The sequence below is a fragment of the Megalops cyprinoides genome, chromosome 2 (assembly GCF_013368585.1).
Source record: "Megalops cyprinoides isolate fMegCyp1 chromosome 2, fMegCyp1.pri, whole genome shotgun sequence".
NCBI classification, from domain to species: Eukaryota; Metazoa; Chordata; class Actinopteri; order Elopiformes; family Megalopidae; genus Megalops; species Megalops cyprinoides.
The window spans coordinates 16,470,497-16,485,438 of record NC_050584.1 but is presented as its reverse complement, the minus strand read 5'-3'; the positions used below and the strand labels follow the sequence as shown (position 1 = coordinate 16,485,438).

General features: G+C 40.0%; 1 protein-coding gene across 1 annotated transcript in view; it reads right to left on the bottom strand.

The window, feature by feature from the left end:
• The window catches only part of stau2 (staufen double-stranded RNA binding protein 2), an 83,199-nt gene extending 70,092 nt beyond the window's left edge, over positions 1 to 13,107 (bottom strand). The window contains exons 1-5 of the mRNA XM_036517437.1: positions 13,042 to 13,107; positions 8,257 to 8,464; positions 7,283 to 7,413; positions 4,428 to 4,587; positions 3,374 to 3,509 (exon numbers count right to left, since the gene is read on the bottom strand). Of these exons, the coding sequence (XP_036373330.1) occupies positions 3,374 to 3,509; positions 4,428 to 4,587; positions 7,283 to 7,413; positions 8,257 to 8,455 (626 nt within the window). The 5' untranslated portion in view covers positions 8,456 to 8,464; positions 13,042 to 13,107. The remainder of the gene's footprint in view (positions 1 to 3,373; positions 3,510 to 4,427; positions 4,588 to 7,282; positions 7,414 to 8,256; positions 8,465 to 13,041) is intronic.
• Between the last annotated feature and the right edge of the window lie 1,835 nt (positions 13,108 to 14,942).

The following is a 14,942-nucleotide window of genomic DNA, read 5'->3' as shown; positions in this document are numbered from 1 at the left end:
AAGACTTTTTCTATTTATATAATGGTGGTGATTAAATAGTCTAACAGATGTGGTTGAGCCGTAATGTTTTCAATACTCCAGATCTCGTGGGGATTGTAAACACCATCGCTGGGAAAATACAAGCACCCTCAGAATATTCTTTATGAGTTTTGGGTTTCTGGAGGTGCTCCCTGCTCACCACATTCCTCCTCAGGTTTTCTCTGTGCTTAAATTATATCAGCAGACAGATTTTATGCAGGCTTTTCTTTACATTTCCAAAGGACAGTCTGCATTATGTCACAGCAGGGCTTGACAGAAAGGGCTCCTTAAAAAATTGCTATTGCTACAAAATAGAGAAGCGCCTTGTGTTTTTTTTTTTTTTTTAACAGGACTAACTCTGCATGAGACATCTCAGCTAAATGACAGGGACTGTGTATCCTTTTTTTTCTATATGACACAAATGCAAGAAAGCAATGAATGGCAATGAATGTGCAATTAATAACTTGTGACATCAGCAATTTGAACAAAATGGAAAACTCAAAAGTGTTGCATTCTGAGTAAATCACTTAGTAAAAAAATCACAGGCTACACAAAAAAACATCTGGGCTTTCGTCCAAAAAACTATGTCCTGCAAATATGAATGCACAATACAAAGACATATAAGGAATTTATGATATAGCTGCACTATTCTCTTACAGATTAGGCTTGAATATCTAAGGAAATAGCTAATACATAATACAAATTCTTATGCATTGCAGGAATTACATACCAGTATTACAAAATGGGTGGACAACACCCCCCCCCCCCCCCATCATCAGTCATTGTTTGTTAAGTAATGTTATACTGCTCCCTATGGGCAAAAAAGAGAACTTCAATTGCACTGAAGATGATTCAACGCAAATACATTTTATCAACACATATTTCTATCCACTATCTATATCTTAAACGTAAGTCATGGACGTACTAATATACTGCACGTGGCACCTGTTAGAAAGCTCCCCGATCATTCAATCAAAAGTCTGACCTGCAAATAATGTTTTATTTACAGTCTCTAATAGGTGGGTAATAAGGTAATCAGTCTGTGATGTTAACATGGCATTAACTTTCTTAAATTTCTAAAATTCTCTCAAAAGAATCTAATAATTTTAATCTAAATTGTCTTCATAAAATAACAGCTAATACACAACATTGAAGTCTATGAAATTCAGTTACACCTCTCAAGCCAAAAGCTGACTAGAATGAAACATCTTGTTTGCTGATACTAGTGATACAACTAAAACCTTATTAACTGTGCCAAACATACTCATTCCAAAAAAGTGAAACCAACAGACCCTATAAAAGAGTCTGTTCCACTCAAAATGCAGACCAAACACTGCTTTGGAGATACAACCTTTTTTATTTCTCTTGAATAAATTAGGCCCATAAGAGCTTGGTAGAGAACTCTCTTATAGTCCTCATTAGTGTCCTCATCAAACACACCTGAGGAAAGCACAAGACACCATCAACAAAAAGCACCAGCCAACAAAGAAAAGAGACCTTCCTCTTACATGACCATTACATTTATACAGTTTCTTTGAGAATAACTGACAGTGATGCACAAGTAAAGACACTGTATTTGGAATTTTAACAAAAGAGGAAGCATTCTCTCTTTCATGCCATTATTCACAATTCAATACATCCTTGAGAATGACCACCGTGCTGAATGCTAATTGGGAAGGACAAACATTCTAATGACCGTGAAGCTGGAGAGGCAATATGCTTACACACTGTAATCTTCTGAATGGCAATAATTCAACTGATCTTTGGTATGGTGCAGTGTGATGGAGACCAGAACAATCACTGTATCTGTTATGAATAAGCTGAATGAGTGAGTCAAACTTGCCTTGGTTGCTATCAAAGGCATTTGTCCATAATCTCTCCCAGCACTCCCTCTTGTATCTCACATTTGGCACACTGAGTGACAGTTGTGACACTGAGTGACACTTGAGCTTGCCATGGCTCAAGGACGCTGGCCATGCCAAACCCCAACCGATTCGACAACTTCACTCTTTTTTTACTATGAAGGCCCTTTTTACACTAAGTTAACTTGTAGCTGATTCACATCTGGTGCGCAAAGTGTATTTATTTCGGTTTGTTTCATTAAACACCAGGAATCTATGGAAGATGCTGTCCTTCTGGAAAGTATTCACATGTCACACAGGAGGAAAGCAGCTGAGGCAAATTTGGTGCCTTTCTTGTGCACATTATTTTCAATGGAACCTAAACAAGTCTGCTTTCAGGCTGTGTACAGATTTGATGCACCCAAATTTTTGTTCCAAATGGTCTCAGAACACCCTCTTTGTATTGGCCCCGGCCTTACTAAATTTGCATTGGTTAAAGTTTCACATATAGTGCCAAACAGACTTCTGTTCAAACCAAACAGTTAAAATAACTAGGTGTGAAAGTACCCTTAGTGTGAAAGCCTTGTGGCTGGTAAGCATCTCCAGCACTGTAACTGCATTAGAGCACACACAGCACATAGGATAGGATCATGATGGAACAGAGACAAAGGAATCAGTAATCACTGCAGAGTTTAGGGATAACAGGAGAATAAGAGAAGAGCTCATATTAAAGTGTATGTGCTTACAGTAAGAGGGCCTTTAAATACCACTGTAATACACTTGATGGCTTTGCTTTCTGTGCTAAAAGTGAATATGCAACCCTACACCGTAAATGTGTCATCTGGTTGCAAATAATGTGGAAGTGGTCACTGTACTGCAAAAATTTTCAGCAAAGCACATAAAAGTACAACCACGGCACTGCCAATATAAACACTGTCACACCAATTGGTATCCATCATCATGAGAGTTTTATCACTTAAGCAGCACATAATATATTTCCGTTTTCCAAATACCTTTCTGCTTCTTTGACAATGGCATGGTGATAAATTGCATAGATAGATTTGCCACCTAAATGTATTCGGTGCTGGGCAGTGTTTTTACTAAAGTCCACCTTCAACTCATGCTGCGGAAGATCACTGGCTGCGTTTAAATGGCAGGTTACAAGAGTCAGGAAATGTTGAATTGACTCCAATAAAGTAAATAGTGAAGGACACAGTTTTAGGCAAACAGTGATGCGCAATAAAGGAAAATATTAAATCAGTGTGTGACAGATGTAATACAGAAATGGATATAATGCCAAGCTTAACCACCCAATTCCCAGCCACCTTACAATGTGAATAGTTGTAGTACAAGGTGCAGTGACTAGATTTGCAAGCATCCAGCAGAAACTGGGATGAATATCACAGTGACTGAAAACTGACTCTCTCACAAGGCTGTGCCCACATCACAGCATAAAAAGCACAAGCACAAATAGAGCATTGTAAAACGTCTCAGTGTCAGATGACAACAATTACCTCTGATTGAACATTCCTCTGAAGTTGTAGTTGGCTCTGTAGTTGGGCATGGGTTTGGGGTCCAGGGGTCTGTAGATGGCTGGCTCCCCTCTCTTCATGGCCAGGCCATTCAGCTCCACTGTGGGAGTGATACTGCCTGCGAGAGAGCACCCCAGAGTCATATCAACCACAGCACACTCACCATTCCTCCTTCCCGCTTTGGAAGATGGGTTACAATTTCCTTAATGTCCTTAATGTCACAGAAATACACAGCAAATCATGTGATGTTAAGACACTATAAATGTCATATGCACTACATATGTCATGTGGCAATTACTGACAGGTGCCTAATACATCAACTGTGTAGAGGTTTTCCTGTTACACCATTGCTGAACTGAGTTAAGATGACTGAAAAATAAGTTTAATGATTCCTATAAAGTGATGTAAATGAGAGGTTCTTAGGACATATGATGCTTTTTAATAGAATGCTCAATAAAAGCCTAGTTTGCTACAGTAGAAGATTTCTGCAGTGTTTTTAATGTTTTCTTCCTTTCAATGTGTTAGACTGTGAGAAACTGGGCTGGCAGGTGTTTCTCAGTCAGCAGAAGGCAAGACACCCCGTCCCCTCAACCGGTGATTGGACGTAATCTGGAACACCTGGCAACACAGCTCTCTTTGAAGTCGTCTAATGATTCTGCTGCTTTTTCTCACATCCAATTACTCCCAGGCCTGGCCCTGCTTTTGCATTATCAGAGCAGCTCAGGAGGAATAGCAGGGACACCTGATTCGGTGCTTCAGGAAGGAAATGAAACTCTACCTACAACAATGAGTGTCAATCGTACGAACTGACTTTAGGGAACAGAACAGAAAGGGGATTCTACGACCATGCTGAGACTATTCTGCACTTTTCAGGGAACTAATATACTAAAATCATGCACAAGTAAATATAGCCACCTGGGAATATGTTCATGCTTATGTACCCCTCTCAGAATCTTTCGGGTATACATGCAGCAGCACTAGAGAACCAGGTAAAAACCAGGAAATCTCCAGCAAACTGTCCGAGTGCACTCACTACCTGGGTTGCTGTTGATGTCCACTTTGGGCGAGCGTGGGGTGGGCCTGGGTAGGGTGGTCTCCATCAGGGCCTTGGACGCCGTGGAGTGTTGTGCCTTTTTAATGCTGGTGCCCTCGGCTTCCCAGACCTGATCCCCCAGACACAGCTGCACAGTGAAGATCTGCAGGAGCCACAGAGTTGCAGCAAGTGAGAAAACACAGAGAAGCCCCTGCACTGTCTCAGCATGTCAATAACGCCTAACTGATGGTCCTGGACCCCGTGTGAAGCTCGTCAGAATGTGGCCCTCTTTCCATACAAAAATCTAAATGAGACAGGCGCTTGCTACTTGTACAACACAAAGTGTGCCTGGAAACCTCATGACAAACCAGGTCATGAACTGAATCTTAATTTTTCACAGACACAACAGCATAATAGGGGGTCATGTTCCTAAGTATGGGCTAGAAATCTTTTTCCCCATGAAAAATTAACACATTTTTTTATTTAATTAACTCATATATTCATAACATACACATATTTCAAATACCTATTTTATAGTGAGTGCTACAACACAAGTTCAGTAAATGATTTATCTACCATAACATTAAGTCTGTTATCTTCAACAGTAAAGAAACAAAGAATACTTTGTAAAATTGGCTGGTGTGGCTGGAGTGGATTATGCAACCAGTACATTATCTCTGTACTGCAAATTATAACAGAAACATAACTTTTCAATTTTTTTAAAATGTCCATGAAGGGAGTTTCTGCAAACAAAGTAATCATTTTAGAACCATAATCAATGTAAAATCCAGGCTTATTTGGTGGATCACAAAGCTATATTTTACCATTTTTCAGTTCAAAAGCCACAATTGTCAAAATATATTTGACCCAGCAAATGTGTTTAAGTTTATTTACAAATTGTACTAAAATCATCATAGTTGGAAGAAAATTAAAAAAATTTTCAGTTTGACATATTTGTTGAAAAACATTTTTTGCATATCCATTTGCAGTATTGCCACTTTTAATATGTCTCAGTTATTGGTCATAATGTGTACATCACCATAAAATGGTGCACAAATGTGCGGTCAAATTCTGCCGAAACATGTTTGCACAGACACCCAGTGAGAACTTCATAATTGACAGCAGACCCAAAGTTCTTGCCAACTATTACATCTTTTCATTTAAATAACATACATACATAAAATGTCAAAGCCTAATACGAGCCCATAAAAAGGAACCTGTAGCTATAGCACTTGATTTGAAAAGAAACCCTCCTAGCACAAATTGTTCTGTAAGAGAAGTTCAACTGAAGATGGTACTCAATGCTTCTATAATGACAGCAGCATGTCTGCATTCATATATTATTAAGAATCAAAAAGCAAGGAATACCTGGAAACCGCTTTTCCTCAATTAACTAATACTGGTCCAGTCCAGAGTCAACCTTTCACCTACACCTAGTTAATATTTCAGTACAAAATTCTTATCTGGCTTCCCTTAAGGGCGAAGATCAATAATTCAATGACAACTACAATTCAAAAGAAATATCAATCCAATGATTTTCAATGTGTGAAGGAAGCACTTTACTTATCTATAATTAGGCTTGCCAGGATTAAATTTTTTCCCCAGTTCTGACAAACAGGAAATCAAGACTTAATCTCAGGTTCATTTACAATGAATATCTCCAGCAAATAACACTTTGAAAATTGACCACAAAGGCATAACAAAAAGGCATTTTTAATGAAAAACTTTAATTATGCAAGTTCAATTTACAAATTAATCACTGCCAACACCTCTAATTTGTGCTATTTATACTGACATAGAATTAAAGGACACAAACAGTACATTAAGGCACTGGCACACAATGAAAAAGGACAAAAGACAGCAATTATCAAAATACAGTACTAAAAGATGTTGTCCACAGCTTCCTTGCAGGCAGCTATAATCTATGGGTAACATAATACAATATATCTTTTCGATGAAATATTACAAACAAAAGCGGCTCTGTCAATGAAAAGAGAGGACAGTACCAACTGCAGCTTGATTGTGAAAACACTAGATACTTTCGGCAGCAGCAGGAGGTAGCAGAAGACAACTAGCTACTTTTCATGAACATTACTGCTGCTATATAACATTAGTAGCTAGTGGATCAATGCCAAAGTCAGGGTGACATTTCTCTCCACTTCTTTAATAATGGGACTTTGCAGAGGCAGCACATTTCCCCCTAAATGTAACAGCTCTGTCTCCCAGAACAGCAGATTTTTTGCGCTTTCATCTTGCTTTGTAGTTTAGGATCACTGGCCTAGTTTCTACGGCAAGGAAATACAGTCACAACATGTGATGCATCTGACCAAACACAACAACCTGTTCAGCACAAATCCTAATAAAGAGACACTACCTGTATTAATATACTTGGACACTCAGTCAAAGGTCATATCCATGAGAAGAACACAGTACAAATTTATCAATCAACAAACCTGCTGGTCTGTATTTAGTACACTGCCCTTCAAAACAGTACCATCGCTGAGGGCTTTAGACACCACAACATCCAAATAGGATTGCACACAGCTGTTAAGTAAGAGTTTCACCGATCGTTAACAAGGAAGAATCCCATCACAGATAGTGCTATACAGAAAGCTCAATACAAAATGTGGTTGAGAATCAAAAATATAAAACATTTGTCTATAATTTAAAACAATCAGGGACGTTGCCCCATAATGGATCATTTTAAGTAGTCCCCATTTCATGCAAGCATTCCAAGACTGAAAGAACTAACGCAAAATCCCACAATGACACAACACACAAAATGATACAAACTGTTGGAATTGCCAACCATTGAGTGTGCGCTGGACTGATATAAGGGGCTTGTGGGTGTCTCATACCTTAGCATGGGCCGGCCCTCGTTCATTCAGAAGCTTATACTGAGGCTGGATCCTGTTGAAACGGGCTAACTCATTTACCAGACACATGGGAGTTTTCTCTTTGGTGTTTGCCATGTTTTCCTGGAGAGAACCTTCAAACAGAGGTGAATGTTATCTAAGAACATGCACAATTTCACGTTCCAAGGAAGGCAAAAAACATCTTAATGCTTGTAACCAGGGTAATGTCAAAGTACACTGGCTGGAAATAATGCCTCTATCTGAATACTGTATTCAAATAGGAAAACCAAAGTGCATCACTTGCGGTATTTCCCGTCATGTTGACATAACAAACATTGCTGAAAGGCTCACTTTTGTTCACATGTACATTAACCATCTAATGCTGACAACTTTTAAACTTTAAATCAAGTTGGCTAAAATAAAATGTAATAATGATTGTTTCCCTTTACTTTAACACAGTCTATTAAATGCTAACTTACTTAAGGAGTGTGTTTTCAGCAAATAGGACTGTGTCGGTTTGCTCTACAGTTATTTGAGTGCATCTAAAATGCATAGTGGAGCTTGTAGAGCAATAACACATCTGTACAGATTGGGGAATGATTAATTCTATGAAACTCAAATGCATTCTTGTCCTGTAAAGCTACAAGATATGTATTTGACTTGTACATCAATATGTAGTTACTTTGTCAAAAGAAGCAATGTTTTCAGTTTTATTTGCTGACAGATCCCTGTCTTTAATATGACTGAAAAAATCTGGAACAGCTGATGAGCGATTATGTGCAACATCAGTGGAAAAACTCTTAATTTTCCACTGACCACAGCGAGCAAGTTTGAGGGAGACTGAGCCTCTGGCTGCACCCACGCATTCCTGGCAGCTGCGGACACCGATGCACATGGCTGAGTGAGCCATGCACTGTACTGTCAGTGCTGTTTTCATAGAGGCGCGTACTGCCAGTATGCACTCCTTTTTTTCCTACCTGGTGGATTTGCAGACACAGTAGAATCCACAAAGCCGGCTGCAGGACTGGGGCAGCCAGGCGTTGGGGCTGGAACTGTGCCGTTGATAGAGGGCTGCAGACTGAGGGGTCCTGTGCTGGGCATGGCCGAGGGGGACACGACGGGGGGGAGGCCCTGCCCAGACAGTGACGCTGCAGTCTGCACTTTCACTTGTGCCATCCTCTACACCTGCAACACCACACAGTCATTGGTCACCATTCCAGCATCCTCTACACCTGCAACACCACACAGTCATCGGTCACCATTCCAGCATCCTCTGTACCTGCAACATCACACAGTCATCAGTCACCATTCCAGCATCCTCTACACCTGCCACACCACACAGTCATCGTTCACCATTCCAGCATCCTCTATACCTGCAACACCACAGTCATCAGTCACCATTCCAGCATCCTCTACACCTGCAACACCACACTGTCATCGTTCACCATTCCAGCATCCTCTACACCTGCAACACCACACAGTCATCAGTCACCATTGCAGCATCCTCTGTACCTCTAATACCACACAGTCATCAGTCACCATTCCAGCATCCTCTACACCTGCAACACCACACAGTCATCATTCACCATTCCAGCATCCTCTATACCTGCAACACCACACAGTCATCAGTCACCATTCCAGCATCCTCTGTACCTCTAATACCACACAGTCATCAGTCACCATTCCAGCATCATCTATACCTGCAACACCACACAGTCATCGTTCACCATTCCAGCATCCTCTACGCCTGCAACACCACACAGTCATCAGTCACCATTCCAGCATCCTCTACACCTGCAACACCATACAGTCATCGGTCACCATTCCAGCATCCTCTGTACCTGCAACATCACACTGTCATCAGTCACCATTCCAGCATCCTCTACACCTGCAACACCACACAGTCATCATTCACCATTCCAGCATCCTCTACACTTGCAACATTACACAGTCATCAGTTATCATTACAGTATCCACTATACCTGCAACACCACACAATCATCAGTCACCATTCCAGCACCCTCTATACCTGCAACACCACACAGTCATCAGTTATCATTACAGTATCCACTATACCTGCAACACAACACTGTCACCAGTCATTATTACAGCATCTTCTACACCTGCACCACCACACAGTCATCAGCTTATTACAGCATCCTCTATATCTGCAACCCCAGTTATCAGCTATTATTACAGCATCCTCTATATCTGCAACACCACACAGTCATCAGCCATTATTACAGCATCAACTATGCCTGCAACTCCACATATTCATCAGTTATCGTTACAGCATCAACTATGCCTGTAACACCAGAGTCATCAGTCATCAGTTACCTTTAACACCACCAGCTCATCACATGCAGTATTCCCATATTTTGTCCTAAGCAAACAGGATTTTATGAAGCACTCAAATACAATTATTTGAAATCTACCATAACCGTCTTCATTTCAGATTAAATCATTTTGATAAAACTGCTTTGTTTTTTTAATTTGGTGATAATTCATACTGATGGTCTAGATATTAACATTTCTCTGAGGTATAATTAGGGGAATAATAATACTGTCTATAATTAGGCCTATAAGGGAAAACTGATAGTCTGTGCCTCAGTGAACTTGGATGCACATTTCTACTGACAGAACCATGCCAAGCCAAACCCTGCCAGAACTTAGCTGGGCCTGGCTGATGCTGCATGAACTTGAATAGAAGCACAGACATGAGGAGCACTTTCCTAATGGCCCCGATATACTGGTGCAAAAGGTGGCTATAGGTTCAATTAAACATATCCCAACATGTAGGGTAGCTACCTTTACTTTACTATTACCTTACAGCATCCTAGTATGGCATACATTCCAGTGTAAAGACACCTACCTTTATGAAACATACCAACTAACAAACAATGTTTTTCATTAAACCATCAGTGCTTGAAACAATCCCTGTCCAAACCTGAAAATAGAACAATTTCTTACCAATCACAATTAAACATTCCTTCCTGGAACAAACTGAACCATGTGTAATCTGGAGAAAGGAGAGGTGGGTAACTTAGACTGAAGTCCTACACTGTCTTTTGCAGTGTGACATAAATATATGGTCAACAGGTCATATAATTTACTGGTAAGTTGCTGCTTCAGAAATGTTCCTGAGAGAAACATGAGTGATTATAAAGTTTATGAGTGATTATGAGTTTTATAATGAGCAATAATGTGTCTCATGTGATTGCCCACTGGTGTCAAGTAGCCCACACAATAGCCCACACAAAGTCAACTACACCTGAGACAACCCGGAACCATTTCCACAGCAAAATGACCTTGGCCAGTAGTATATCAGCCAATAGTGGACAGTAGTAGTTTGGCCTGGACCCCAGGTGACACAAGCAATAGTTGATATATTTATCCCATACAAAATACCACAGTCAATTCTTTCAAAGCTTACCCCTAAGTAGCATGGTCCTAATAGCATTGCTAATCCATTCTAAAAAGTACCTTCTATGATGTATCCACATACTGTTGTTAACCATGTCCTAGCTGTCATACTGTCTCCAAAACGAGAACATGAGAACAAGCATCCTAACTTCTTTCTCCATAACAAACTGGCAAACAACAATATAAATCGGGTAAATAACCAAGCAGATTTATTTAGTATCCGACACAACAGCTTTGAGTGGTACAAGAAAATGAAATTCTTAAGTTGTTCCAGGGTCAGCAGCACTTGAGGAGGTGGGACTGCGCTGGTTGAAATAAAAAGCCATACTGGGTCACATAACAAGGGCAGGCTCACAACTAATGCGGGTCAGTGGAAGCCATGGAGAAGTGACCTAAATGAGCGCTGGCCACTCACTCTCTTCCACCTGCCCTGTGTTTTGCCTTTCCATCTTTAGCCACACACAGATCACTAGCTCTACCTGAATAACAGAAACCAAAAAAACTGTGAAAAGTTCTTCAAAGTCATGTTGTCTAGAGTGTCTTATGGGCTTCCATCTGGTATAGAAAATTTGAAAAAGGTAGCAGGGTTTTGTGATGATTGGCTATGTCAACTTTCTTTACTTCAGCTGAAAGCTAGAAGTGATTGTGTAAGTTGGATGGCAAAAATACGTGAATACTCTTTTCTTCAATTGATTCATCAGAGTACAAATTTTGTTTCCCACTTAGACCTAGTATCCAAAACGTAATGCCAGGGGACAATAAAAGTAGCTGTATAAGAAGGGGACAGCCACAGTTAAGACAGCGAGGGGCTAACGGTAGACTAATTTTGGCACAGGCTGAGATTCAAGGTCACCCCCAGTCTGGAATGAGTATAGGTGAATACGGATGACAGGGACATTTTTTTAGAGCCCAACAAATACTTGTTGACCGGTCACCTTGACTATATTACAGTTTTAACATAGCAACTGGGACTCTACAGACAAAAACGCCTGCTTGCTAGGTAAAGTGTACAGAGGATATGGATACACTACGAGACAGCGTCGCAATGCATTGTTTTTCATAGGCATTCACACTACCCCCTAATTATCCATTCCAACAATATTTTTTGATAGCCAGCCCTCATATGCCCCTGTTGCATTTCAATTTTGTTGCTAATTAACTTACTTTAAGTTTCCTGTAAATAGCAAGACAGATGTCATTTGTATGATATTTAAACTATAAAAATATTTATAAATCTGAGAAAAAAAACTAAGTGAGCAAGACGTACAAAGAGCAAGCTAGTTAGCTAGTTATTGGTGCACATGCTGGCCGCCAGCTATTCTTCATGGATTTAGCTGGCTAAATTACGTTTTGAAGGAGAATGGCTAATTCTACAATATGTTATCTAGTTAGTCTTTCTTCATAGACAGCCAGATGGGTGGTAAGATAACTAACGTTAATTATGGGGTGCCACTTTAACAATGTCAGTTATCCAAGTTAACGTTAGGTTAGCTGCCCAGCTAGTTAATCACTGACAGTTTGCTCGCTGGTCATTAAAATCTAACGTTAACTTATACTGGTTATCCCACCTATCGCTGGCTAACTAGCTAGCCTAGTTCATGGAATTCAGTAACCATCAGCAAAAACAGCAAGCCAACGTTAGCAATGCTCGACCATTACATTTAATCCACATTCAAAATAGCTTGCTACAACTGAAAAGTGTTTTTAAATGAAGTCCAACGTGGAAAAACGGCAAGAATAGGCGAATTCTCACTGACGGGCTTCTGACACTAATGTTAGATAATTCTTTAGCCAACTAGCTCGCTAACAATATGACATCATCTAGTAACTGGCTAGTTATATGGACTGGCAAGACAGCTGACTATCTAGTCTGTCAAAAACGACTGACAGCACCAGTTTAGAATTAGATGTGAAAACCTCCATGGTTACCGATTCATCCCCTCCACAGTTGTTGCCAAATGGGTGAAAATATGCATATTATCCATTTACTGACAAGGGCAGCCTGTCTTACTAGCAAGGCTGCCAGCCAGATGGGGGTATTTATGTAGGTTAGTTAACTAGCTAGCTAGTATTGTTAAAGATAACCAGCCAGTTTAGAGCACCACACTAACCACTAACGTTAGCTAGACATCATGGCTGCAAACGACCGAACACCCCCCCTCTCTCCCCCAGCTAAATAGCTAGCTAGCTAACACATCAAACCCTCGGTTATATCTCCACTGCAAGTCACTCGGGACGAAATGGATGACACCGACAGCATTTATGTGGAGAAACGCTAATATACTGAATCTGAAGACTATTTACACGGAGTGAATTCTGATTTAACAATAATTATTTACCTTTTTCCAGGGACAGACCCCAGTTACACCTCCAACATTGGCAAACACTAAAGAGAATTGACGGTCTGGGGATCAAACCACAAAGGAAAGCTACAGCTGAAAAATATCTGCCTGTTTAAGTACTTTGGTGAATAACAATAAACACTGAATTGAAATTTTTGACATAGCTAGCTATGTCAATCACGAAAAGTTATTATATTTCACTTTAAACTTGAGTCAGCAGATAAAGGCGACCAAAATTTGAATGACTCACCCCCTGCCAAAAATCAAATGGTATAGTCTTGCTTCCTGATAGTCGAGCTGGAGAATTTACAGAATGAGGAATGATCAGTATAGTAAAAACTTGGTAACATCAGCGAGTTAGTCAGCTTTCTATTCTTGTGTTTTGCAATGTTTGTACATTACACTAATGTTATGCAAAATTTTATTTAATGTACTTCCCAGGGCGATGCTGTGGAGCTTAGACTATATTTCAACAGTGCTTATGAATTGAGACTGCTAGAGTAAGCAAAGCGTGGATGTAAATGTCCTGCATGCATGTGAATTCATTCACTAAATCTCAGCAGAACCGCATTTATTTACATTTAACAAGTTACAACCTGGACTTGTTAGCTTACTATAGTAGCTTGTATTGTTCTGCAAAAGGGGCTTGAACACTGAGAAAGAATCCAGAAAATTATCTAAAGGAGGTGAAACTACTTGAGTATTTATCAGCATGAGACGGCATGTACACTCCTTACCATTTATTTCAAACCTTGAAGCCGCGACAATTTTTACACTAACATTTCCCATATAGTGCCTTATTCCACCAGATGGCGTTATCAGCATGACAGAGGCTTTTGCAGTGCGGAGGTACTCCAAAAACATCTATCATTTCAATGATCCAAGACACAGCAAAAGATTGGCATCTTAAAAATACAAAATGTCTGGAAGTATTGTCAATAATTTGAGAGCCGTGAAATTTCCACCAGGAGTTTGGATAACCTATGCTTCCAACCACATCCAAAGTGCGTTGCACTCAGGTCAATCTAGCGTGACATCTATGCAAACCTCATCGTGTACTTTAGCCTCAGGTATTCAGTACTTCAGAAATTTACAGTAGTCATGTTATAGTCTGTGCATCTTATACATTTTGCAGACAGCAGCAAATTTGCACAGATGCCTTCCCATGAAAACGATCAATATACAACCTATTCTATAATTACCAGGGATACTAGTTATGTTTCTAAATCTTGTGCATCTTGTGCTTTTCTTCATTCACAATTGGAAGTATAATTCTAGTCAGGAAATTAAGGAATAATTATTTACATGTGATATTCTAAGACTGCACCTTCTGTCAAATTAGATTAAGACACCAGTGGGGATGGTAGGTACAACAGGACACTTAACAGACCTGGAGATACTCATCATTAGCAGTATCACAGAGGTCATCTTTCAAGAAAACTGCACCTTATCATGACAGCGTGTCTTCTTTCATGATCTTGAATTATACATTAAAAGGTTACAAATCTGGAAGTGACCTAGTTTACCAATGCTTTGCCTGCTTTTTTAAAGATTCCCTCCCTGGGGGGATGGCATTGGTTTTATGCATTGTTTTGGGTACACTGTCCAAGAGCTCTTCCAGGATTTCCATGGTTTGAAAGGGAAAGGGAAGAAAATCTGAAGAATATCAGCCCACCTGATTCCAACTGACAAAGCAGCATCAACATCTCCTTCTTTCTTAAATGAACTCGCATAGCTTACATGTACCTTGTAAATTACAAAAAGTCTCAAAATAAAGACTTTCCCCAACTTTGACCGCATTCAACAACCCAAAAGCCCACAATTCTATCCAAGTCAAAAAAGGGTGAGGGGAAAAAAAAAGTATCAAGCCCTCAAATACCAGCTAAACACGTTGCTCA